Source organism: Perna viridis, chromosome 4 (assembly GCF_037379345.1).
Source record: "Perna viridis isolate PV_CMFRI_1.1 ecotype Kerala chromosome 4, ASM3737934v1, whole genome shotgun sequence".
Classification (NCBI taxonomy): Eukaryota; Metazoa; Mollusca; class Bivalvia; order Mytilida; family Mytilidae; genus Perna; species Perna viridis.
This window is the reverse complement of record NC_142448.1, coordinates 49,220,310-49,244,223: the sequence shown is the minus strand read 5'-3', so window position 1 is coordinate 49,244,223 and position 23,914 is coordinate 49,220,310. Positions and strand designations below refer to the sequence as shown.

The window sequence follows — 23,914 nt, the reverse complement described above, 5'->3', positions numbered from 1 at the left end:
TGATAAGACAGATGGTTGAAATACCGAAGCATCATTTAAGATTTGATAAGATTTCTCCATATAAGTTTTTAGTTTATATGTTTGCTATTGCGTCGCGTATAATGCTAGCGAAATATTTTTTTTGGTTCTTTAAATTTGAGTATTATATACATTTATTTTGTATTTTTGTTGAAATATGTTGTCATTATTTACAGGTTGTTTTGCTATATTTTGTGGATTTTGGCAACCGCTTAAAGGTGAGATATTAAGGAGGTAGATCTAGTGTAAGGGGTACAACTCTTAACTATCACTGGAACGTTTGTATTCAGCATTTTACACCAATCTTATGTAAGCATCTTATTAACTTGGATTCATTTTATTCTGCTTCAAACGAAAGCATGAGAGGCTTTGGTGAAATTGAATATGATACAAACATATCACTGATTTCATGAGTTATGTCCCGTACCCTAGGTCTACCTCATTAAGATCTAAAATCTATATGATCTTGCAATTTCTTTGCAGTGAGGAATTATTTAACATGATTTTCAAACTAATTTAAAGTTTTGGTAAGCAGTGGGTGTCGATCATTTAACAAAGAGTTAACCAATTAATTTTATGCATTTTTAAAATTTTTTGGGGGGTATATCAGTAAATGACATCTGCATGATAGACTTCACCTTTTTTTTTGTATTCCAGAACATGACTTCAGATGGGTTTTTATTACTCGGTTTCTTATGCAGCAAGGAGTTTCCACCATCACAGGGTAAGTTCTATTAATGTACAGGACCTTTACAATAATGCATTTATAGAAATATATATCTTACTACATGCAATTTTTTTTCCTAAAACGTAGGTTTTGACAGTCGCAAAAGTTTTATAACTCTTGTTTATTTTCAGTTTTGTATCGAAAGAAATGACATAAGGTCTTGTGTGAATGGATTTCGCCCAGATTTCAGTGTTGGTCATTAATGTGTCTTTGTGTCGTTATTTGACTTTTTAGTTTATTTTGAAGAAGTGCCATTGTGCTGTTACTTTGGAATTTATTACCTGTGTTCTCGGGTCCTTTAAGAGCTTACTTAAAGGTGTGTTTACATTTATTAAAGACCTTTTGGCGAATTCTGCGAGCATTTACTATTTTTATGAAGGGAATACGATGGTGCATTTGTTTCGTTTCACAATATCTGTTCCTTTTTCTATTGTCACTACTAATACTTGATAAGATAATTTACATATGACTCTGATGCTGTACATATGTATTTGTATATTGTATAAGTTAATTAACATATGGTCCTGATGTGTACGTATGTATTTGTGTATTGTAAAAGATAATTTGTTCCTGATACTGCTGACAAGTGGTTACTCATTGAAATACGTTTACAGCATATTAAAATATCTTATATTTTTTGTATTTTAAAACTTTATAGCTTATAGATCTTTTCACCATCTGCATTAATCTATACATAAAATACATATGTATTTGCGTAATATATAAAAGATCTCCTGTTGTAGAATAATCATAGATAAAACATTAACAAACTATTTTTCCTTAGGTTTCTAGAATACTGGGTATCAGATATGATACAACTACCATACTGTTGGAATGCAGCTAGAACAGTTGCCTTTATTTTATTGCCTTTATTATTTTCTGCAGCAGTTGGGTAAGTATCAAATTCTTAAGTAGCACTCCAGCTAAGAACCATGCAAAATGTGATTGATGGGTAAAAACCCTACATATTTTTATTTTTGATATTTTGTTTGAATAGCCATAGTAAACAGCAAATAACATTCAGTTCTTCACATAACCCGTCTTCCTAGGAGACAAAAATATAACAAAATGCAATGTAGGTTTCAAAATTAAGGGAGATAACTATGTAAATGACAGTCATTCAAATACAATAGAATCTGTTAGCAGGCCGATTTGAATGAATAATTACACAATTTTATAGTATAGACACATAAAACAAATTAATTACAAAAATACAAATATGTGGCCTTTTTGGGGTACAACACATTTTTTTCAGATTTTGTATTATTCTTACAAAGACTGCTACTTAAACATTGCAGTATCGGTATCATACACAGTTGGATTTATTTTTTCACCTTCATTATTTTCTGTAGCAGTTGGGTACGAGTCGAATACTTAAATATTCATGTATCCGTATCGAACAGTTCAGGGTCTCTAGTGATTTTTTGTTGTCAATGTTCTTTCAAAAACTGTATACTAAATAAAGAGTTTCATTGCGGCCAATGTTTACGAGTTTAGAAAACCTCACTATGCTAATAACAAACCATAGATAGTATAAACTACTACGAACATATAAAATAAGTTATAAGTTGGCTATGTAAGTTACCAGTTTATAATTCAGTAAATACAATGCGCTAGTTAATGCATTGATCTCCAGAGTTCCAAGGAATAAATCGAACTGTTTATAGTACAGACGGGAGGAAAAACATTTTTGGTACAACACTTTATGGCGCTTCAAAAGCTTGGCAAGCCTGTTCTGTGTATATAAATATAACATTACATTTTGTCGATAGATGAAATGATTGATTTTAGGATACAGAAATATTCATAGATGTCTCGACCTATGTGCGAGACTTCTTATGAGACGCGTTTTGCATCTGAGTCAAAAGTTCAAACAATCACTTCCTTGGTACAAACGTCATTTCCGTTTTACATCACTGCCGACAAGAATCATTTTGAACCATTCATGTTACAGAGCATGTACATATATTGGACGTTGCTGACGGTCCGTCCCTTTCAGGTGCATTCGTTGTAGCTTTCTTTGAATGTACTTTTCAATGATATTTCATCTAACTTAAAAGATACAGATAATGAAGTCATTTATTCTTCCTAAAACAATAATCATCAGTTATAATGTTTCATTTCAGTTCTATTTTTATGGGGATATTGTCAGACAGACTTGGTAAAAGAAAAATAATCGTCATAACTGCAGGTTAGTATCAGCAGGAAGAATCTTTATGCAGCCTGTATATCTATATCATGTAAAGCTGCAATTTCATTCATCACGTTAGTTAGCCTAGCTTATGGTGCGGCTCTACTTCGACACAATTTGAAGTGATATCATTTCCCTTGAACATAGAATATGACCAACGCTTTAGAAACAGTTCTGCATTTTCAAGGAAAAAACGTATTTTTACCATAAAGATTCGCAAACAAGTTTTAGTTTATATAAAAGTACTTCGTACGTCTATCTGCTATTCGTCCGTCCAAGTTCCTTGTAAGCGCCACTTATACTTATTGTTGAAAAGATTATGAATGTTTTAGCAGATTATGAGGGTAAACAAATCAAGATTCCGGATGCTTTAATAGCGAAACTCTGAGTGAACAAACTGAAGGATTTAACACATTTCCGGCGTGGATATTACTCAGCCTATCCATAGTTCTCATTAATATTATTTTCCTTTTCAGCTGTTATAATGAGTGTCAGTTCAACGATTTTAGCATTCATTGGTGGACAGGACGCATTCTGGGTGGCCTTCATTATTGCTTTTTTCTTTGGTAAGTTTTCAACATTTTTAAGATAAAAATCAAATTACTCTCTTTTGTGATTTCAAGTTAAAGCAAAAGTTTTATTTTAATTACTATCCTTCGAAAGAAAAACAAACCGGAAGCAGGAATTTAGTCACGATTTTGCATCATTGATAGGCTTGTTTCATTGTTTTCTCATCTAGAATGCATGTATACTTTTCTGACGCAGTCGTTATAGTCTCGCTTTTTACCCTTTGATCTTAAAGACGCTCTTCTATGGAAACGCAAGTCAACTGATATCAATTACGTTTCACGATTGGCCAAATACTGATTAGTGACTTTATCGAAAATTTAAATTGCGTGCCAAGTGTTATTTTCTTGAATGAAATGTTGAAAATTATAAGTAAGAAGAACAAAATTTTACTACGTCGGCCATCTTTTTTTAAAGATACTACTTGTTCGGTTTACAGTGTATAAAACACATAGACCCTTTTGTGGTAAGTTGGTGAGCATGCTCAATGTACACTTCCTCGAGGTAGGGCTTGGGTAGAACAAAGGAATTTTCCTCGCAGAAGTGTATATTGAGCATGCTCTACGCATGCTCGTCGACTATCCTACAGTTAGCACTAAAGGGTTTATTTCATAGTTCACCATAGTGACATATATATCACGAGAGAAATACTATCATTTCTTCTTAATTTCTTTGATGTACTTGCATATTTTTCACATTATTATCAACTGTTACAGGAATCGGACTAGGAACATTCCAATCAATAGATTTTGCTCTTGTGATGGACGTACTACCAGAAGAAAAAGACAAAGCAAAAGACATAGCAGTGTGGCACCAAGCATTAGTTCTACCTAACGCCATAGCAACACCAATAGGAGGAATTATATTAGACTACTTTGAGAGTGTAGATTGTGCATTGGGTCTTGGATACATCATTCTGTTTGCAGTTACGGCATTTTACTTTTTGTTGAGTGGTATTTTTGTGACAAAGATAAAAAGAGCAAACTAGTTTTACATGTTCAGTTAACACGTAGGTTCTACTTAAAAGAGACAAATGGTTGTCGAGTTTGTTAGAGCGCTAGGTCGGTAATATGTGCAATATAAGGAAAATTTATTTCAAGGGTAACTCTTCATTTTCTAGTAGTCTCCTGTTAGCTAAAACCTGAAACTTGTGATTTAGTAAGTCTTTAATGCGCGTTACGTACCTTTTTGGGTGCCCTCAGATTAATTTACCCATTTACAAGTTACTACTTAATTACAACAAAGCATTTAGAAATAGGTTTGGTATGTGGTCTGTAGAATCAACATCATTGTGGCTTTAGAAAGCCGTCATTACATGTGGTAATTGTATTAAGTATTATTTTTCGAAAGTGGTTTGACTTGAACTTAGATGTTGTAAAGTATTTTGATGTTTTCTGTAAACAAAACGGTTTGGTCACATGATGTACATATCAGAGTTATTTGTTTTTTGTATTCCAAGTTCACTCAGGGTTAAAATATAAGACTGTTTAATGCCTTTTTAAACGAAAAACAATGAAATACTCTGGTATTTTTGGTCTCAGGCTATAATTTATATATAGACAAACCGTGTTTTATGATACGAATAAGTATTATTTTTGTCCTAAATTCCATTAAATGTAAATTTTAAATGTCAAGGAAAATCGAAGTTAAACACAAATATTACAGTAAAACCAGTCACAAATCTAACCTCTTTTGGGCTATGAAATTGGTTTTGTGCAGAAGGTGTTCTATTTATTAAGGATCAAAAATATATTAAAAAATGATATTAAATGAACTTCAAACATGTTTTTTGGATAATTAACAGTTCGGTGCAGATAGGATTTACTGTATTGGTAATAAATGCCCTGGCAGTATTTTTTTTTTTCATCTTGAGGTGTGTTTGAACACTAATTGTGTAATTCTGGTAAAATTGATTTGTGATAATTGATATTGTTATATTGATAAATGCCGTTGTTGATGTTATAATTGTTAAATGAATGTGATGAAAAATAAAATACTTGAACATATTTGCATAATTATATATTTAATTAAGAGCTGTCTATCTGCTCATAAGTACGTAAGTTGGTAGTCTTAAACGGTCACGCTTAAGCTCTGTCACTCGAATGTCACCCGCGCATGATATAACTGCTTCATAATATATTGCATATCCCTCTGCAGACCCAATAACTGCTTCCTGGATTATTACCCGATATACCCCAGTAAAGGTTTAAGCCCCGTTATAAAGAATGTCAACATTTTCACAAGACATGAGCATTACTTATAACATTCCCCACAGCATAAAAAGGTGGTTGAGTACTAATAACGGCAGAAGTTTGAAAGCGTTGAAATAACGAATATACCTCTCCGCTTGAGACTGATATTGTTAGGTTACTTCAGGAAGAAAAAAAAACATTATTCAAAAACACGAAATACAAGAAAAATAAGATAATTTAAAAGAAACGAAAAGAAAACAATAAACATGCATTCCATCCTTCACTATACAGTGTTAACATGAATCAAATGAGTCGGAAGGGTAAATTATTTATTAGTGATTTGTCTGACAGTGTCAAGTGTCTGGCGATCGATTTCAATATGGCATCATAATGCATTTCGTGAAGTAACATAACTTTGCAATAACAAATGAACAAGCTATACGTGGCATGAAAACGTCACTAAAAGGTGAATTAGTAACCAAACGCCAAGTGGAAGTTATTCGAGCATTTCATAATAAAAAAATGCGCGATCAATGACACCAAGACCATGCTCTGCAGAGACACGCTCACTTGGATTTCTAATGTGATACACTAAAGGTGAGTACAAAATCACCGAGGCTGTCGTAACACATTTGTTATTTTTAAGTTAAACAATTGTTTAAACGTTGTTTAACCTGCGATCGTTCTGGGAGATTTTAAGCCTTCTCCTCTGTTAATTTTTCTGTGTGTATGACGTCAATCAAACCTACAGCATTTTTTTTTGTATTTCTACGAATGCTTTAAGGGTTATACAAATACTGCATCATGAAAATGAGTAAAAAAAATGACTATTTCTGTAAAATAAGTACTTTATTCACGAGGCTAGGGCTAACCCTACTATTAGCGCTTGATCTCGGATCCACTGTATATACATAGTTACATCGGTATAGATCCCCGGCCATCTAGGAGCAGCACATAGTATACCCCAACTTGTTATCCCTGAGAAGAAAAAGTTGATAGTGAAGACTACATGTAAAAATGCAGACAATTATAAATCAAACTACAATTGATACCGAACGAGCGAGGGTTTAAAGTTTATTCCAGACCATTTATGAGCAGCATATAATATAACCCAACCTGTCATCCATTTGAAGTAAAAATGATAGTTTAACTTTCAGACGATTACACTTGACATACAGAACGAGCGAAATGGGCGTCAAAAGTCGAAGGGATTGAACGAAAAGTTAAAATTTGATTCCAGGCCACTTAGGAGCAGCACATAGAATACACTAACTTACCCTACTTATATGTGAAGGATAAGTGAAAGTAAAGAGCATCAAATAAACTTTCAGACGCCCTAAAAACAAATACTGTGTAACATTGCTTATACTTGAGAGCCCGAACGAAGACATTGGGTACCAAAAGAAAAGCCATGTAACGTCAAGTTACAATTTACTTGAAAGTTGAAGAAATAATAATATGTGTTTAAAAGTGAAAGTGTAGCTGATTTTTATTGGTAAATTCGTCTTTTACCTACCAAACTGAACCCACTTCCTTCCAGACTGACAAGTTAATGGGCCACCACTATCACCCTAAAGAAAATTTCATAAAATATTGAAAGATATTCAAGATACCGGTATTGCCGACTTCTAATTTGATATAAGACACAAACAGCAACTATCGTTGCACATATTTAAATCGTATTTTCTTTCATGTTATGAATAGTACTTACATCAGGATGCAAAACAACAAAACAGCAATAAGCAACCTAAACGAGCATAACGCGCGCAACGGCTACGTTTACAAACCGGCAAATAAAAAACAAAAACAAAACATCTTACCGCACAGCTATCTTTTCCGCCTTGAGGATACCCAGCACAGAATGTGGTAGCAGGTATGAAATCGCTCCCATACCAATCTCTCCTTACACATAAACTGTCCGATAGAATCGGTATTTCTACTTGGTTTAATACATCAAAGTTTGCTGTAGCTGTCAGTTGGACAAAAATGACGAAATATTACAACCATTCGTTCCTATGGTTACTTACTGAAGTTTTACAGGTTTCCTAATTTCTTTCTCTCGTTTGAGACAATATGTAGTTAGAGTTTATGTCTTACTTGATTGACAATCTACCGCCTTGACGATAACTGGAATTTATTTTTTGCGATGTGCTGGGTGTCTTCAAACCCGTATACATATTCATTTGACGACTTCGTAATGTTTCAATACAACGCTGAATTTTCGAATCAAACGTATTTTGATATTCTAGTTAATGTACTTAAAACTTTTGTGACAAAAAATGTGAAGAAAATTACTTATTGTGTCTCACCAGGCATATGTACTAAAGCATTCCTTGACCAAAGTTACCTTGTGTGTCTCCCCAGCCAGCAGTTATACAGTATTGTCCAACATGATAGTTCTCACCACTTGGTAAGCAAACTGGTTTCATGAACTCGCTGAATACTATCTTATCTGCCAATACTACTAATGCAACATCATTTGCTACTGTGTCTGTATTGTAACCCGGATGTTTGATAATCTTGTGCACAGAAAATATTATTTGTTGGGGGTCTTTTTTGTTCACGTGGTGCTTCCCTGCTATAACTTTCCATCGTCCGACAGACATACTTTCTGGGCTAAAGATTAAAACAATATACAATATGTGCCAATCATGACAGTAAAAATCTTTAATATTTTCGGGAGAATAGTGCATTCATGTGCAATATTTTCACTCCCGTTCTCCGTCCTCCTATGACATCGTTCTGTGATCTTACTCAATACACTTGTTTAATTCACGATATTTACTCCATCCAATTATTATTATTATTATTATTATTATTGTGGTAAAATACAATGCAATCCAAGAGTTTATCCACACAAATGATTATTTTACTAAAATTCATGTGCGAGTCATAAAACACTGAACTACTTATAATAAACTTCAGCGTCGCCGATTTTTGTCTATCTGTTTCATTGTGCTTTTTTCAAATGTAACCGTATTGCTCTCTTTTGAGATCGTTTTTTTTTCTTTCGTAAGCTTGATGCTATATGTACAGTATTTCCATGTGATGTGGAGGTCCTAACAATGAAATTAAATGGCAAACATAACATTTAACGTACTTACTTACTCTTCGAAGCAGTGAGCTGCAGTCAAAATAAGCCTTTCTCCAATAATACTGCCGCCACACACGTGATCTCCCAGTTCTGTTAACATTACCTATTTTCGAGAATAGAGAAATGCATAATTTTGCACGGATGGTGACATAAAGTTTGTTCTGATTCACGATTATATCACGGTTATATCAAGGGGCGTTCCTACATCTTGTATGTTACATTTTGCTCACTCATTTTTACAGGAGCTAACCCCCGGAATCCCCTTGATCCTCTCATTTTTGGGTTCTTTATACACTGTGCATAAATTGCATTCTTCCTTGTTCACTGTGGTTTTAACTATGTAATTTGGTTACTGTCACGTGATTGATTGAACTGTACAATTTTGTGAAATTTTGAGTTTTGTGTTTTGGTTGTAACAGTTGTTGTTTTGTTTTTGTGTTGTTTTTTTGTCAGAAAAATTCTTTTGGACGCGGTGCTCATAACATTTTTCAAGCATTTTTATTGCCATTTTACTAGTTTTTATTCATAAAAAGAGATAAAAAAAGATTTCTGGGATTATCCATTTTTTCATCAAGTCTTTTGATTTCAAGCTAAATTTGATTGAAATAGGAGTTAAGAAAATAAAATCATTATCAGAATTAATGACAATGTTCCATGCACTTGATTTTTGTTTTTCTTTTATTTTGTTTTTTTTTCATTTTTATATGCAGGAATGTAACGAATGCGGATCAGATATCCGGTTCACTGATCTTGAGCATTACTACTTGTAAACTGATTTAGCTAACACAATGGTCATTTTAAGAAGCAGTGGAACTTCAGCTTATGTGTGTTTTAATGTAACTTAAAAAAATCTTTAATACACACTATCCACGGCAAGGCTCCTGGTATTGCTTCGTCTCCACCGACGATTCTGTGCTGACCTAAATGTAATTTGTCCGAAATGCCACACTCAACATGAGCACTGCTTGTCACATCTGTGGTATAGAATGTCTTATGTTAATTCAGACATTAAAAAAGACTTGTTTTAAGTCTTTTTCTATTAAAGAATCTGGCAAAATGTGAATAAGGTGTGGCTCATTAAGAATAAATATAGATGTTATCGCAATATTCTAGTATTTATACCCCATAACCTCCAGAAATAACCACCTGTGTTCGTAAAATTTGCCCATTTATGATTTTGATAGGTCAGATTTAGTTTAAATGCACTATAGAACATGGCAAGGACATTTTTTTCTCAATGTAATAAGTCAAAAATATCCATATCATAGACACTTCAGGAGTAATTCCAATGTATTTTCGGTTGTTTTCTATTTGTATTGAATTAATCCGAGGCAAAAAAAAAACAAAAAAAAAAAAAAACAAATTGAGTAAAATGATATGACACCAATTGCCTGACTCTTGCACAGAATAGTACTTAACCTACTATAAAACGCTGCTAACCAAATTCCTCTTGTTCCCAGACAAATTGTAGAAGACTGGGTGATAATAGCCCATGAAAAGCTCATTATACAATAAAAACACGTGCATGCCTTAAATAGGAATTCTATAATATTAGAGGGGCCCCAAATATTTTTAATTCCTGATGTGTTCGAGAAAAAAGGGGGTGTCCAGGCTATATTTGCGATTTTTTGCCTAAGAAGAATATCATGCAACAAAGGCCAACTTCTGAAAACCTCTCCCCTTGGGTCACTGATTATTAAGATGACTAATGAGTGTAGAACTTACCAAAAATTGCAATCAATAAGGTCACCATTGAGAATGAATATGTAAACAAAACTGCCATCTTGCCACGATAAGGAAATCATGCCTTTAATAGATTCCTGATAAGCTTACAAGATTGGGATTTCAGTGTTCTATATCAAATAAGGTGAAACTGTGGAAACATCCGTTTTTAATGTTGTCAGTATATACATATAAACGTCCATGTATAATATATCTTCAGGTTTTCCTTGTCCCCATTTTTCAATTTGTATTCAATTAGTTGTATGAATTCGGAGTTATGATCGGCTACTATTCAATACTACCACCACAAATGGTACAAGTATACTCTGGGGCAATATACCGGTTTATTTTATGACATATATACATGTATTACAAAGTAATGACAAAACTCGTGACTTTGTAGAGAAAATCAGCTACTAGTGGGTTTTATAAGGATAGTATTATCGACAGGGGCGCTCCCCATCTCCGATGGGAACCATTTTAAAAAAAAATAGGTCATTAAGGAAGGGGTTAATGTTTTTGTATCAATAACAATTTAAAGGCAATATTTTTACTTGATAAAATATCGCAATATTACAAAAGTTACTGTGAAGGTGAGTTATCTAAGTAAAACATCCGTCAATTTCTGGTTGTCATTTAAGACGTCGACAAGTCCTGCTAGTAGGAAAATAATTACCATGACAGTAAACAGAATGTCCTAAGTAGCTACAATAAAAAAAAAACAGCCTTTTGAGATCGCCAAATTAATATCATGAGAATCGGTGTGCGTTTTTTTTTATAAGCCCATGATTGAACCTGCGAAGTTTTAATATACGTTTCTAAATAGATCCTTTCGTGGTAAATCTTTGAGCGTGTATGACACGCTTTCGCAATGTAAGGCTTGGGTAGATCAAAATAATTTTCCTCAAGGAAGTGTATATTGAGCATGCTCCACTCTTGCTCATCAATTATCCCACTGTACGGTCTGGAGAGTTTATGGAACAAAGTTCAGCGGTAAGTGTTGCAATACGTCCTCCTAGTCAAAATTTTAAAGATTTAAGCTTACAGTTTTCCAATCCTTCTCTCGACAAGTCGTAAAAGAGAGCCTTGATTAGCTTCTGTATACTTGGGTTAATTAGAGCATGCTGAAATATTTTTTTTCATTTGAAGATGGTTTGTTCATTAATATAGTTTTTGACTGTATCGACTGAATGAATGAGAATACTAGTATATGAAAACGTTCTACAATAAAATCGTCCACAGGGCAATCTCAATATCACATGAAGAAAATAGACCCTTTTGTGGTAAGTTTATGAGCATGCGCAGTATATACTTCCGCGAGGTAAGGCTTGGGTAGAACAAAAGAATTTTCCTCGTGGATGTATATTGAGCATGCTTCACGCATGCTTATTGACTATCCCACAATTAGCACCAAAGAGTCTATTGAAATAAAAATGGTTATTGGTAGCATGCATGTACATCAGATGCGAGTTCAGAATGCATTTTATTCAGTGAGTGCACTGTCACTGTACAAACAAAGCAAAGCAGGGAAGAAATTAAAAAAAAGAAAAGGCAAGAAAATTTACCAGGCCAATTATCACTGTGAATTCCGTATTCCGATTGGTGGTTGTATTGTATTATAACCTTTCATACCAGCACAATCTTTTGAAATTCTTCGTTTCAACACTTGGCGAAGCATATTATTAACCCTTTTGTTTCTGAGTGTGTTTGTTGTATTGGAAAGAATTGAATTTTAATGATAAATTAACAAATCCCCCAACAATGTTTTCATAATTTTATGAGCCGTACGCCGGTCCCATCTCTATGAATAAGCACCGATTATGTTCGGTTAGCAAAAGGTCAAGTAGAAAGAAAACGATATAAAGATTTACTTAGTTTATACAAGTTTTAGGTTAAATGTCGTCTGAATATAACTGAAATATTGCTGCTCGGACGTTAAATCTAGGGCTGTAACTTAGTACACGATGTATGGTAGTACGGCACAGTTCATTTTAGATTTTATTATGTAGGAGAGAGGATCAAATTAATGATGCATGTCACAACAAATCAATATTATACAAACGTCTCAGAATATGACGACTCTATTTGCTACACTGCTCCATCGGATCAAATTGATACAGGGAAGATAAGGTACATTTTGTAAGCATGGCAGAGTCTTCTTTATTTTTTTTCATTTCACCACTGAAACGTTAAATTACTGTACGTAATGACACCTTGTACACCTCTATTAAATATATACTAATACAGTAATATGTAGATAGTAAACTAATTTTAGTTAAGTTTTACTCCATCAATTTCCAATTTACCAAACTCAACGTAAACTATAATTGACTAAGACATTCGTGTAATTTGAAAACATTTTCGCTCAATTGACCCTATATACCACATTGCCGGAAGAAAGAACATTCGATTTAAACTGTTTGAGATGGTCCCCGATGGTCCCCAACAATTGAACAGCATAATTGGAATATATCGGGTATTTCGTTAAAACTAGTCACTGGAAAACACTGGACATTCTAATAAAAACTAGGTGTAACTCGCTATGTGAGGGTGTTGCTGCTCATTCTCGGAATTCCGGAGAAGAACTGGAACGGGTTTTTTTATGAAATGAACAACTTTGTGAAATAGACTTCAGATATATACTAATTGATTAGGAAAGCGTCATGAATTCTTTAGAAGTTTCACTGTGTGTGTTGGTATTGATCACACTAATATCAGGTATGTCACAGGTGAATGATTGAGTTCTCTTTACATTATCTGTTACATGTATCTATATCTTTCAAATGTTCATGATTTATATCTTCGAAAGATATAATTGACGATGTTGAACTTGTCAATTTTCTACGATAACTAACCAAACGTAGAAATGTTATACTATGTTCGAATCCAGGTGAGAGTTCAGGAGTTTGGAACCCCGGAATGTCAGAAATTTTCGTAAATTTTGTGCAAAACGTAACAAAAAATGAAAACACGATAGAGTGGAACCCTTTCTCGTAAATTGCTGGGACAAAACCTCCTTTTACACGTGTAAACTTCTAGATCCGCCCTGTAGTTTTCACACCCAGAGATCGAATTACATATTTCCAAGGTTGGCCGCCTGTATGGCTAAATTATAAGACGTATATGTGCCACTTTTTATGATATAAAATGCGATTTATCATAAAGGCAAAGACTTATGAATAAAAAAATGCTTGGGCCAAGGGCTTTATATATTACACTCCCTATGAGGGATAACTGAGAAAATAACTACATGTACATTTAATCTGGTTTGATGACACATTGATAGTGACTTCATAACAGCTGTTGAGAACGTTAACTATGTAAGGTCGGTAAGCAGGAAAAAACGTCCATAACATTAAACAGCTGGTACGTGTCATGCAAGTATAGCGATTATAAAGTCTTGCAAAACTCTTAAAATTTCCACGACTATTCTTGAATTCTTAGTGTAAGATAATTTGTCAAACGCATTCATTTTCTGGAGTACTTTGCATAATTCATATGTTCTTACATTTGGAATTCGTGGTTTACCATGTTTCTTTAGCACTTTAGTCACTGGTCATATGCGAGTGTGAATATTAATATTGTTTCAACTGTAAACAATATATAAATAATACTTAAAATAGGATTCCAAGTATAAAATTGGATAATTAATAAGGGTGTAAAACCAGTTCATAGAAAAGTGATTTGAGATTCTCCCCAGTAAATAGACGTTGCGCTCCGTCGGGTTCTATGTGTATTGGGCGTATAATGTTTAATGGGACTAACCGGTTTTTAACTTTAAACTTAAAGGTGATTCAGACTTTATATGTATTGTATACTCTGCAAAAAGTTTTACACTAATGCCGTTTATTGACAGTCTATCGAGTGCCTAGGATGTGTCGTAGGGGATGTCGTGCATGTATCTTTGAATGAGTTCTCGTCCGTAGGAGCTGGACTAATATTTGGACAATAATGAATTTAAGACAATCCCTTGTTGTCTTTGTCACAGACTTCCGCCTTGGCAACATTTATCTTATCCATTTCATAAAGACAATCGTTACAAAGAATTTTCAAAATAGTTTTGTGAGATACACACGAGAAATTAGGTTTCTATAGAACATACTAGATCTATGTCGGCCTGTCGTTTTATTGGTTGCCAAATATTTCAACATATTTCATATCACACAATCTGTCTTTGGTCGTTATCTATCAATGGACCGACGATTTTATACTTTGGAGCACTACCAGTGTTTTATTTCGATGTGGATAATTTTAACGTAACGGTAGCAGTCGTATCTATCTATTCCAAACTTCCATATGCTGATGACATCATGCCCATGCAAAAAATTTCGTCACAGTGAAGATACAATGGTTGTATTGTTCGGCAAATTTCTTATCAATTTAGAAATATTTAGAGTTCGTCCTTTACCGTTGACAGAAGTTCCCGACACTTATTTCTAATTTTTAATACATAAAGCTGTGAAGAAATGGAACGCTATATAAAGAAAAGTGTATATCAACAAACAATTCTAAAGAAATATTAATATCAAATTATACGCCTATATCGTTTAGTATTAAAAGAATCGAAATGTTTCTTTCCATAAATTGTATACGGTCTCTATATAAAGCAGGGTTTGAAAAATGTATAGCGTTTAAATACGCATACCAAGACATGTTCATTGTCAGGTCTCAAGTTTCCTCTTTCAAGAGCGAAAAATTGACATTCCTTGTGTGAAAGATATCATTCATCTTAAAGTAATTTTCACAGATTTGGTAATTTGAAGTAGGTCGACTGTAACAACAATTTTATTATCTCAAATATGACTCTCTGTATGGTAGGGATGTTGGGTGTTTTTCTGAAGTGTTTAGTTTACTGTATTAGCTCGGCTTATGATTCCGACGAGAAACGTTTTCTCAGTTTAACTTTTGCTATTACAATTTTATGTCATTTGTGTTCTAATTCAGGAAAAAAACAAACATTTAAACTGCAAAGAACACTCCAGCTACAAGTACCCTATTATGGCACAAATTTTGAAGATAATTTTTGTGTTCAATTCAGTTGTATTCATCCATTACTTGTAATAAAAAAATATCCAATCAGACAATCAATCTTTGGTTGATTATCTTCAATCAATCAATCAATCAACAGATCACCAACCAGTCAAATGAGCAATCAATCAACCAAGCAAATCAATCAACCAGTCAACAGATCACCAACCAGTCAAATGAGCAGTCAATCAATCAATCAATCAATCAAAAAGTAGTGCATCCTTCTGAATCATTAGAACTTCGAACATTTAATGTTTTTCTTTTCTCGTATAAATAAATAAATGTTCGATACTACTGTTACAGTACATTTTGCACCATCAAAATTAGTCTATGACTACAACCAATTCTTGCAGGTGCCAATGCAGAGGAAGACCCCGACCCCACCGTGGGGCTGGTTGTGGCAGCTGTGATAGCTTTCTTTGCACTGATAGCCTCCGTAGCTGTTTGTATACTTGGTATTGTCTGGTTAGTATAAAAAAGAGATATTTTGTTCTGAAATATATGGCCGAATTTTCACATTTCAGACAGATAAATTTTTGTTTAGAATGGGTAAGTTTAGAAGAAGCAGAAAAGGCACATCCTTTTCAATCCAGTCACACCACATGCTTTATTTTTGTAGACTGTAAGGTAATTTTAATTGTTTGTGTATACAAAGTTTTTATTGGTGCGTTATTTGAGTTCGATCTATTGCTTCAATGGTGGTTTCTCTTATTGATATTCACCTGACCCATAAGTTCATATTAAGCGCATATTATGATTTCCTTGTTTAACTTTAAATTCCCGCCCATTGACCTCGAATGATCTTGGACCTACAATGAGATTTTAAACTCTTAAGTTTAAACGAGCTTAAGCTGGTACACAGATACATGTAGTTGCTTTCAAGTCGATTATATTTAAAAAAAAACAGAAACAAATTATTTGAAAATAACACTATAATTGGAAAACACAATCAAATCTTAGATTTACTTGGGTTGTGTGATAAAGAACACAAGTTTAACTAATTAACCGTATCAGAGATCTACTAAACAAGCAAACGTATTATTATCATTGTTTTGTTCTTTAGGAATGACTGGTTCCCGAAAAGGCAATGGCTCCGCGGTAAAGAAAAAGTCGCGAGAGTTGAAGACATAAAACACGAGAGATTTGAAGATGAGAAATCAGTCATATCCAAAGTTTCGAGAGCACCATCATCTATACAGAACCACATTCCAAAAATAATTGCTGTAGCTCCAGACACAGTTCAACTTAAAGGTGTGCTTTATTTTTATACTACAGATAAAGCTGTGTAGTCCGAAACGTGTGTTTTCCCCAAACCCCGTTCAGTGTTCTATGGGTCCTCAAATATTGGTTTTTTTTTCTCAATTGAATTCAGATATACACCGACCTAATATATGGTTCTGTGCAAGATGTGTTTGAAAATGTAGGTTCGACTGTAATAAGATATACGATTTTAATGGACTAGTCGGTTAATTATTTCACCCAGTGGGTGAAATATGAATACTAAACAATTTTGCGGGGATAGTGGAAAGGGTGGCATTGATAAAACGTCCATTGCTTCTAAGTACAATATAGCATCTTACCCGGCTCTGTGCCAGTCTTGAACAAATCAGGCCTGGGTTTCATAAGAAAAAAATCTCAAGTTGAGAATTTCCTCAAATCCAGAGTTTTTCTCAAATCTTCAGCATCAAGTGATATGAATGGTCAAAATTTAAATTGAAGAAGGACTTGAGAAAAATCTCAGTTTGAGATTTTTTTTATGAAACCGGCAGGGTAGGAAACTCCCTCAAATTCTAGCCAGTTCTGAATACGCTTTTTCAATATATTTACTATATGACTGTATAAATTTTTGCTATAATTAGCCAGCCGTGCCAAAAATAGCCAGTTTTGGGCTGGCGGGCAGGTTACTATTTCTAACTCTGAACCCGGGCCAGGGTCTTGTTAATTGACCAAGCATTTTACATGTATCTTGAAATACAGTTGATCAGCTTTAACTGCAGATTGACTTGGATCTGCCCTGACTACAAGTTATACCTGTCGAATCGAGTTGACATTTATGGATCAGCTGTAATATTAAAACACACATTTCATGTCAATAAATGAATGTTTTCTAAAATGTGTATAATTTCTTTTTTCAGATTTAAATGATGTTAGGTAAGACATATATTAAAATATAAGTCACCAGAACAATTGGGAAATAAAAAAAGCAATGGATTTTTCCTATGAAATGATAGAAACAATACTAGTTAGCCTTCTACATTGTTGTTTAGAGGGTGTTCATTAAATACCAGGGAAGTTTGGGGCACATGCAAATTAAAGAAAAGTCCTTGATTAGTCATCACAAAGTCAGGTTTTCTAAGAAATGAATATTGGCTTTTAATGTGCAGAATTTGTAAAAATGAAAAACAAGTTCACAGAGAGCACTTTAATTTTAAAAATAAAGGAACATAGCTCTCTGGTCTGTTAATAATTTAGTTGTCAGTGAACTTTGAACATTTTATTCTGAGTCATCCCTTTCGTATGAAGGCTATTTGGGTCAAATAAAGTGAGAAAAGAAATCCATGGCCATGAACGAGTAGATCGTGACAACAAAATAAAAAAGTCGAAAATAACCACAATTTCATACGAAGTAACAAAGACCATTATCTTCCTACTACAGTTATTTTGAGAATTGGACGTGATAGTCCTATCACTAAATATTTCAAGGAGATGTTTACAAAGAAATAAATATGTTTTATTAGAATTCGTTCTCATTATGTGCAACACACTTTCTTATGGTTGTTTAAAATCGTGCCAATTTTCATCACAGAACCCCAGAACGTATTAACGTTAAAAGAGTGGATACAATTATTGAACACTTGGAAATTTTGGGTTAGCTACACAAAGTCTACTTTAAGTTTTTTTTGGACATGTCTTTACGCCTATTTGATACGTTCCTGTTCGCGACACACAACTTAATATAGAGGTCAATAAGCATGCCAAATTTAATTGCTGATCGTAAAAAGTATTTTAGTTATAGAGCAGACACTATTTTGTGACGAACGGGTGGAAGTAAACGCTGATTACTGTAGGGCTCCCACCGAAAATTGGCGGCGTCATAAAGATGAGTTTACGAGTATTTTGGAACATAAAAAATCTAGGGATAAAATCTACTTTTTGCCCACACATTATCATACTCATTATAGAAATTATGTATATAAAATTACCTTTAAGTTTTGGCAGTTTCTTGTTTTTTTGTCAATGTTGTGAATTAGGAGAAGGATTGATTATATATGCATTGTACATGTATTTATAATGTAATAATGAATTCCAGATATCAATACACCCAGTTATACCAGTAAGCTTGAATGTGTTCTTTTCTATGTTGTGGATTTGTTTGGTTTCATGAATTGTTTCTTCTATGTTGAGTTTGTTGTTTGTGATTTTGATCATTTATTTGTGTTTTTATAATCCGTGTGAGGACACAATAAAACAAACAGTACCTAGCTTGTTTTCCATGAACCGGTACGAACCAACTTTCACAAAATTCCACTTCCGGTTCGTCTTTTTCGTAATCTAAGACAAACCACTTGATAGACACCAATAATGGAACATGAATTTGTGGTCCAGTTGGTACATAACCGTATAATGGAGAGCAAACCTAGTTTCATTTTTTCTCACATAAAGCATCGCTGAAACGAATGCATGCTTCACGTCGTTTGGTGTTGTCTACATAGCTTCTTGTTATTATAACCGATAAATGCAATATCAGTCTCCCCACTTGGTCTTATTTATTGAAATAATCATAACATCTTTGAATCAATAATTTCGACTTTGGGGAGCTGAGCATAAATTGTACATACTTCTATGTTCTGCTCATTTAATCGATTTCAGAAAAACTGAACAACACTGAATTAGGGGTAAATCTAAATATTTGTAGCTAAGCTCTCTTCTATAACAATGAGGTCGGTTGTTGATATCGTTATTTTATATTTCAATTCTGGCGTTTGTATTTGTATTTATTTTTAGTTTGTTTTTAAGTGTTTTTTGTTGTGTCTCTTTTTGTTTTTTTTTTTTAAAAAAATTTTTGTGTGAATTAATATTGGTTAATTGGTTCGCTAGCACTGTTAGTGTCTTTTCAGGAAATGTGCATGTTACAGACTGGTTATTAGTTTTTTATCAGTATTAAATGAGACATGCAGTGCAAAAAATAAATCGAAATAAAAATTAAAAATTAAAATAAAAAATCCTCCAACACAATTTTACTTATGTAACATCACTTTGAGAAACTCAAATGCAATACTGTATTAATTAGGAGCTAATTAACTGAAATGATTAAACAGACTACATGTATTTGTCGTTAGAATGTTCCATTACATGTTAAATAGATCAGCGTTGAAAATGGTTCTTCTTTAATACGAAATACCTTTTAAAAATATATTCTTGAATTAACAGATTACATTTCTAATATTTCAGACCTGTTATGAATGGGCAACTACAAACAATGGATTCCCCTCGGTATGAGGAAAAGGTAAATAACATGTGAACAAAATGCATTATCTCCCTTAGCATATTTCACATAAGTGCAAATACAAGAAATTATAATTTACGATATTAGGGTAGCATTTTATTTAAATACAAATTAAGCAGGTTATAACTTTGAAGTCATGACAACAGAAAAAAAGGCAAAAAAAAAAAAAAAAAAAAATCCTGTACGTGTATTTGTAATCATAATCCTGAAGACATTTTGTCAAACTTTTTCCTTGAGAATACCCAGACCAAATAGAAATTTACTATTACCTTCCGTGTTAAAAGTCGATCAGCAAAAGTTGTGTCAATAAGAATTCGACAAATCTCGAATCTGCTTAGTGCCGGCGCCTCGAGTCTTGTGTCCAAAGTTGAGCACGATTAGTCAGAGAAGTGCGAAAAATTGCTGAATAATGACCGGAGTATATAGTGTTTTTTTGTTCTTTTTTGTCAGCCAACAACAATTAAAACTATGATTCAATCATCTAACCCCTTACTTGGTTGAATAATTGTTAGTGCGTACTTATCATGCTTGCCTTTCACATTCATTTCAGGGTCAAATGCTACGGTTTGGCGAGGAAGATGGCGGAAACTATCAAGTTACCTCACCTAGTGAAATAGAATATAATGAAAGACAAATTGTTCCCATAATGCCAAAGCGACAGGAAGTGGTGAAGCGAGAACTCATACCTGTGGTTCAGGAAATTACACATGATGAACCGATTATTACACAAATTGAAAAACAACCAGTCATAGTAAAAGTAGTACATAAATATCCAACCGCAACTCAAATCGTCGAAGAACCTGTTATAGCGGAAGTCACTCACGAAGAAAAAGTAGTCACCAAGAAAGTGGACGTCCCAGTCGTCAAGGAAGTACAGCATGATCAGCCAATCGTTACTCAAGTGGAAGAACGTCCAGTAATAACCAAAGAACTCCATAAATACCCAACTTCTATGAAAATCATCGAAAAACCCGTGGTCAAAACAATTCAGCACGACGAACCGATGGTAACTGAAGTTCAGGAGAGAGAAGTAGTTGCTAGGGAAGTCCATCGGTATCCCACCGCAACCAAAATCGTTGAAAAGCCGATCACGAAAACGATTGAACATGGTGAACCGATTATAACAAATGTACAGGAGAGACCCGTCGTTACTAGGGAACTTCATAAGTATCCAACTTCAATGAAAGTTGTCGAACGACCAGTCACTAAAACCATCGAACATGACGAGCCGATTATAACAAGTGTGCAGGAGAGACCTGTCGTAATGAAGGAACTTCACAAGTACCCGACGTCAACGAAAGTTATCGATAGACCTGTCGTTAAAAGCATTGAACACAATAAACCCATCGTTACAAAAGTTATAGAGCAACCAAAGGTCGTAAAAGAGCGACATGCTTATCCAACTGCAACTCGTGTTGTTGAACGCCCTATTTCAGGTGAAGTTATTCAAGGAGTTCCGGTTGTGCGCGGTTCTGTACGGGATGGAGACATTATTGATCGGGTCATTCAGATACCAGCTCATGGACCACCATCATATGAATACAGCAAAAAGGTTAGCGAGAAAGGAAAGAAAAAATCCGATAAAAAGAAGAAAGAAGATAAAGAAAAGACACAATACGAAACGGTAACAGGGGTGATGAATTTCACTGCAGAAAATCCTAACGAATCTAGCAGTAGCTACGATTCAGATACTGACTCATACACGTCATCTTCAGGTTCTTCTGCTTCCGGTTATATCCAACCAGTCGTTGACAATCGTTCTTCAGCCAGATCGCAAAATGAACAACAGTGGGCAATGTACTAAGATGACAGGCTAGTCCTACATGCAATACATCTAAACTTCTATTACGAGTATTATAATTTAATAATACTTTTGAGGCAGTGTATTGGTCTGTACCAACTTAATGTAATCTTGTTTATGCTTAATTTTGTATTTATCACATTATATTGAATATAACCTTAACGAACGTCTTTTCTAAAACTACCAAAAACATTTTCAAGGAAGGGAAACGGTGCAGTATTGATAGATTAATATAGACCAGTTCCCCCGATTTCCTAAATTATTTCACAACACTCCTTTTATTACAGTTTATTTATTCTGAATCTTTATTAATTTTCCAAGTTTATTACACCTATGAAAATTCACTGGTTGTCAGAATGATCTAAGTGACCGCTATAGAGAGGCAAATTTTCTCCTTTAAAATGGAATAAAATTATGTTCCGTCTCGAGCTCCACTGGTTTTGATCTTCAACGAGTAAGTATGGCGAGTATTCATAAATCTAGAGAGTTCAAAATCAAATTTGCTTTCAAAATGCTTGAATTAAAAAAATTTTCAAACAAAACCAAAGGGATTCCAGTCGGTAGAATCCCCATTTTGGTCTTTCAATGGTACATCGAAAGCAGACACTGCATTAAAACCCTTCTGGAGACTCCAGTTCATCCCGTCTGTCGTGGATTCTTGCTTATCGATCTGTGTGTATTGTTCAGCTCTTTTGTGTAATTGGTTAATTTCTATAGCTTATTAAACGTTGTGCTTTTATACTCTCCTTTGGGATATTTTGTCAACAGATAATCTCCTGTACCGAGGTGGTTTCGTTATTTCAAAAGTGTACATCTCTTCCTCACTCAGTTCAAATATCTGCTTCTAAATGTAAAGGAGTACGAAGTACACAGAAAAGCTCCACAGATTTAAAGAAGTAGTGATCACGCCTTTAGAAAATGTTCATATCCTGGATGTAGGGTTAATAAGCTAGCGGAATGATATGTAGTAGACCAGGTAGCGAAAATCGGGTCTGCGGATGAGATTGATCCACTTTCAACACTTTCGTAATTTTTCTTTCCAACCTTTCGATGTACTACATAGTAAATATAAGGTAGAAGTCTTTGAATTTTAAAATACCGAATGCACCTCTACGCATGCAAGAGATACAGATCGAGCAAATATAAATGTATCGGACCTTTTCTCTGTATTTAAATGATCCTTTTTCTACACTCGAATGTAGTCTATTAAAGTTTCATGTCTATCGCTATCTTCACATGGATTAAGGTACTTGAATTTCCGCTGTTTCAGAACAGTCACTGCCATATTGGTGTCGCGGAACGCAAAAGATCCTCTACAAAAGACACCCGAATAACTTTTAAAAATTCACGAAAAACAAAATACGAACCAGAAACATAAAATTCAAAGTTTACGAAATGAAAACAAAGAAGTCATTTATTGAAAATCTGTTGAAAAAGAAAGCACCGATTTTATCCAAGATCTACAGATGTTTCAAGCCCCAAGCAGCGTCTGACGTTCGAAATTCACCCAACCCTATCAGAAAATGCAGGAAGCTTGCAAAGTTTGGAAAAAAATGAATGATTTTACGGGACATTATCGGATTGTCAAACGACGTTTGAATTAAATAATGTCTGATACTTTCGAAAGGCCTGTTTGCAGGGTGGAAACACGTTTGCGCACAATTTCACGATTTACGGTTGCGCGCATATGATGTTTGCCCCAAAAAAATTGAATATGTTTGCGCACAGTCAGACTCATATTATGGATTCTATACTACGTTTGCGCACAATGTAAAATATTAAGATTTTCAAATAATAGGAAAGGAAACTTTTAAGGATATAAAGAAATGTAACGAATACCACAACATATTGAAATGGACACAACAATACATCATAATCGAAAACCACTAGCTGATATACGGCTAGCTAAGTATGTATTTACATAATATATTTTCAAACTTTATTCATTTATTTCACAATACATTTCAAACTTGAAAAAAAAACATAAAAACATAAATTGTCTCAAAACTGATAAAATGTCACACTATACATCTGACAGTGCTACTGAAAACAGCAAACGAGTTTTTA

The 23,914-nt window shown here is 34.0% G+C and overlaps 3 protein-coding genes across 6 annotated transcripts in view; 2 read left to right on the top strand and 1 right to left on the bottom strand.

Moving 5' to 3' along the window:
• The window catches only part of LOC148620380 (uncharacterized), a 31,937-nt gene extending 26,428 nt beyond the window's left edge, over positions 1 to 5,509 (top strand). For all 3 annotated transcript variants that reach the window (XM_088581213.1, XM_088581212.1, XM_088581214.1), the window contains exons 12-17: positions 195 to 236; positions 676 to 742; positions 1,530 to 1,637; positions 2,872 to 2,936; positions 3,413 to 3,502; positions 4,220 to 5,509. In XM_088581213.1, coding sequence (XP_088437339.1) covers positions 195 to 236; positions 676 to 742; positions 1,530 to 1,637; positions 2,872 to 2,936; positions 3,413 to 3,502; positions 4,220 to 4,491 — 644 coding nt within the window. In that variant the 3' untranslated portion in view covers positions 4,492 to 5,509. The remainder of the gene's footprint in view (positions 1 to 194; positions 237 to 675; positions 743 to 1,529; positions 1,638 to 2,871; positions 2,937 to 3,412; positions 3,503 to 4,219) is intronic.
• A 1,016-nt stretch (positions 5,510 to 6,525) lies between these two features.
• On the bottom strand, positions 6,526 to 10,637 carry LOC148620379 (trypsin-1-like). The gene is made up of 7 exons (XM_088581211.1): positions 10,515 to 10,637; positions 9,654 to 9,763; positions 8,804 to 8,892; positions 8,043 to 8,311; positions 7,516 to 7,664; positions 7,212 to 7,266; positions 6,526 to 6,673 (listed from the first exon to the last, which is right to left on the bottom strand). Exons 1-7 carry the CDS (start codon positions 10,570 to 10,572, stop codon positions 6,549 to 6,551), a joined length of 855 nt encoding a protein of 284 aa, XP_088437337.1. The 5' UTR covers positions 10,573 to 10,637; the 3' UTR covers positions 6,526 to 6,548.
• A 2,302-nt stretch (positions 10,638 to 12,939) lies between these two features.
• On the top strand, positions 12,940 to 22,009 carry LOC148620378 (uncharacterized). 2 transcript variants are annotated; one of them, XM_088581209.1, is made up of 7 exons: positions 12,940 to 13,229; positions 15,893 to 16,004; positions 16,603 to 16,790; positions 17,675 to 17,690; positions 18,850 to 18,873; positions 19,992 to 20,046; positions 20,597 to 22,009. In XM_088581209.1, the coding sequence occupies exons 1-7, from the start codon at positions 13,175 to 13,177 to the stop codon at positions 21,848 to 21,850; spliced, it is 1,704 nt and encodes a 567-aa protein (XP_088437335.1). In that variant the 5' UTR covers positions 12,940 to 13,174; the 3' UTR covers positions 21,851 to 22,009. The 2 variants fall into 2 exon arrangements, with proteins under 2 accessions (XP_088437335.1, XP_088437336.1); XM_088581210.1 differs by lacking the exon at positions 18,850 to 18,873.
• The last annotated feature ends 1,905 nt before the right edge of the window (positions 22,010 to 23,914 follow it).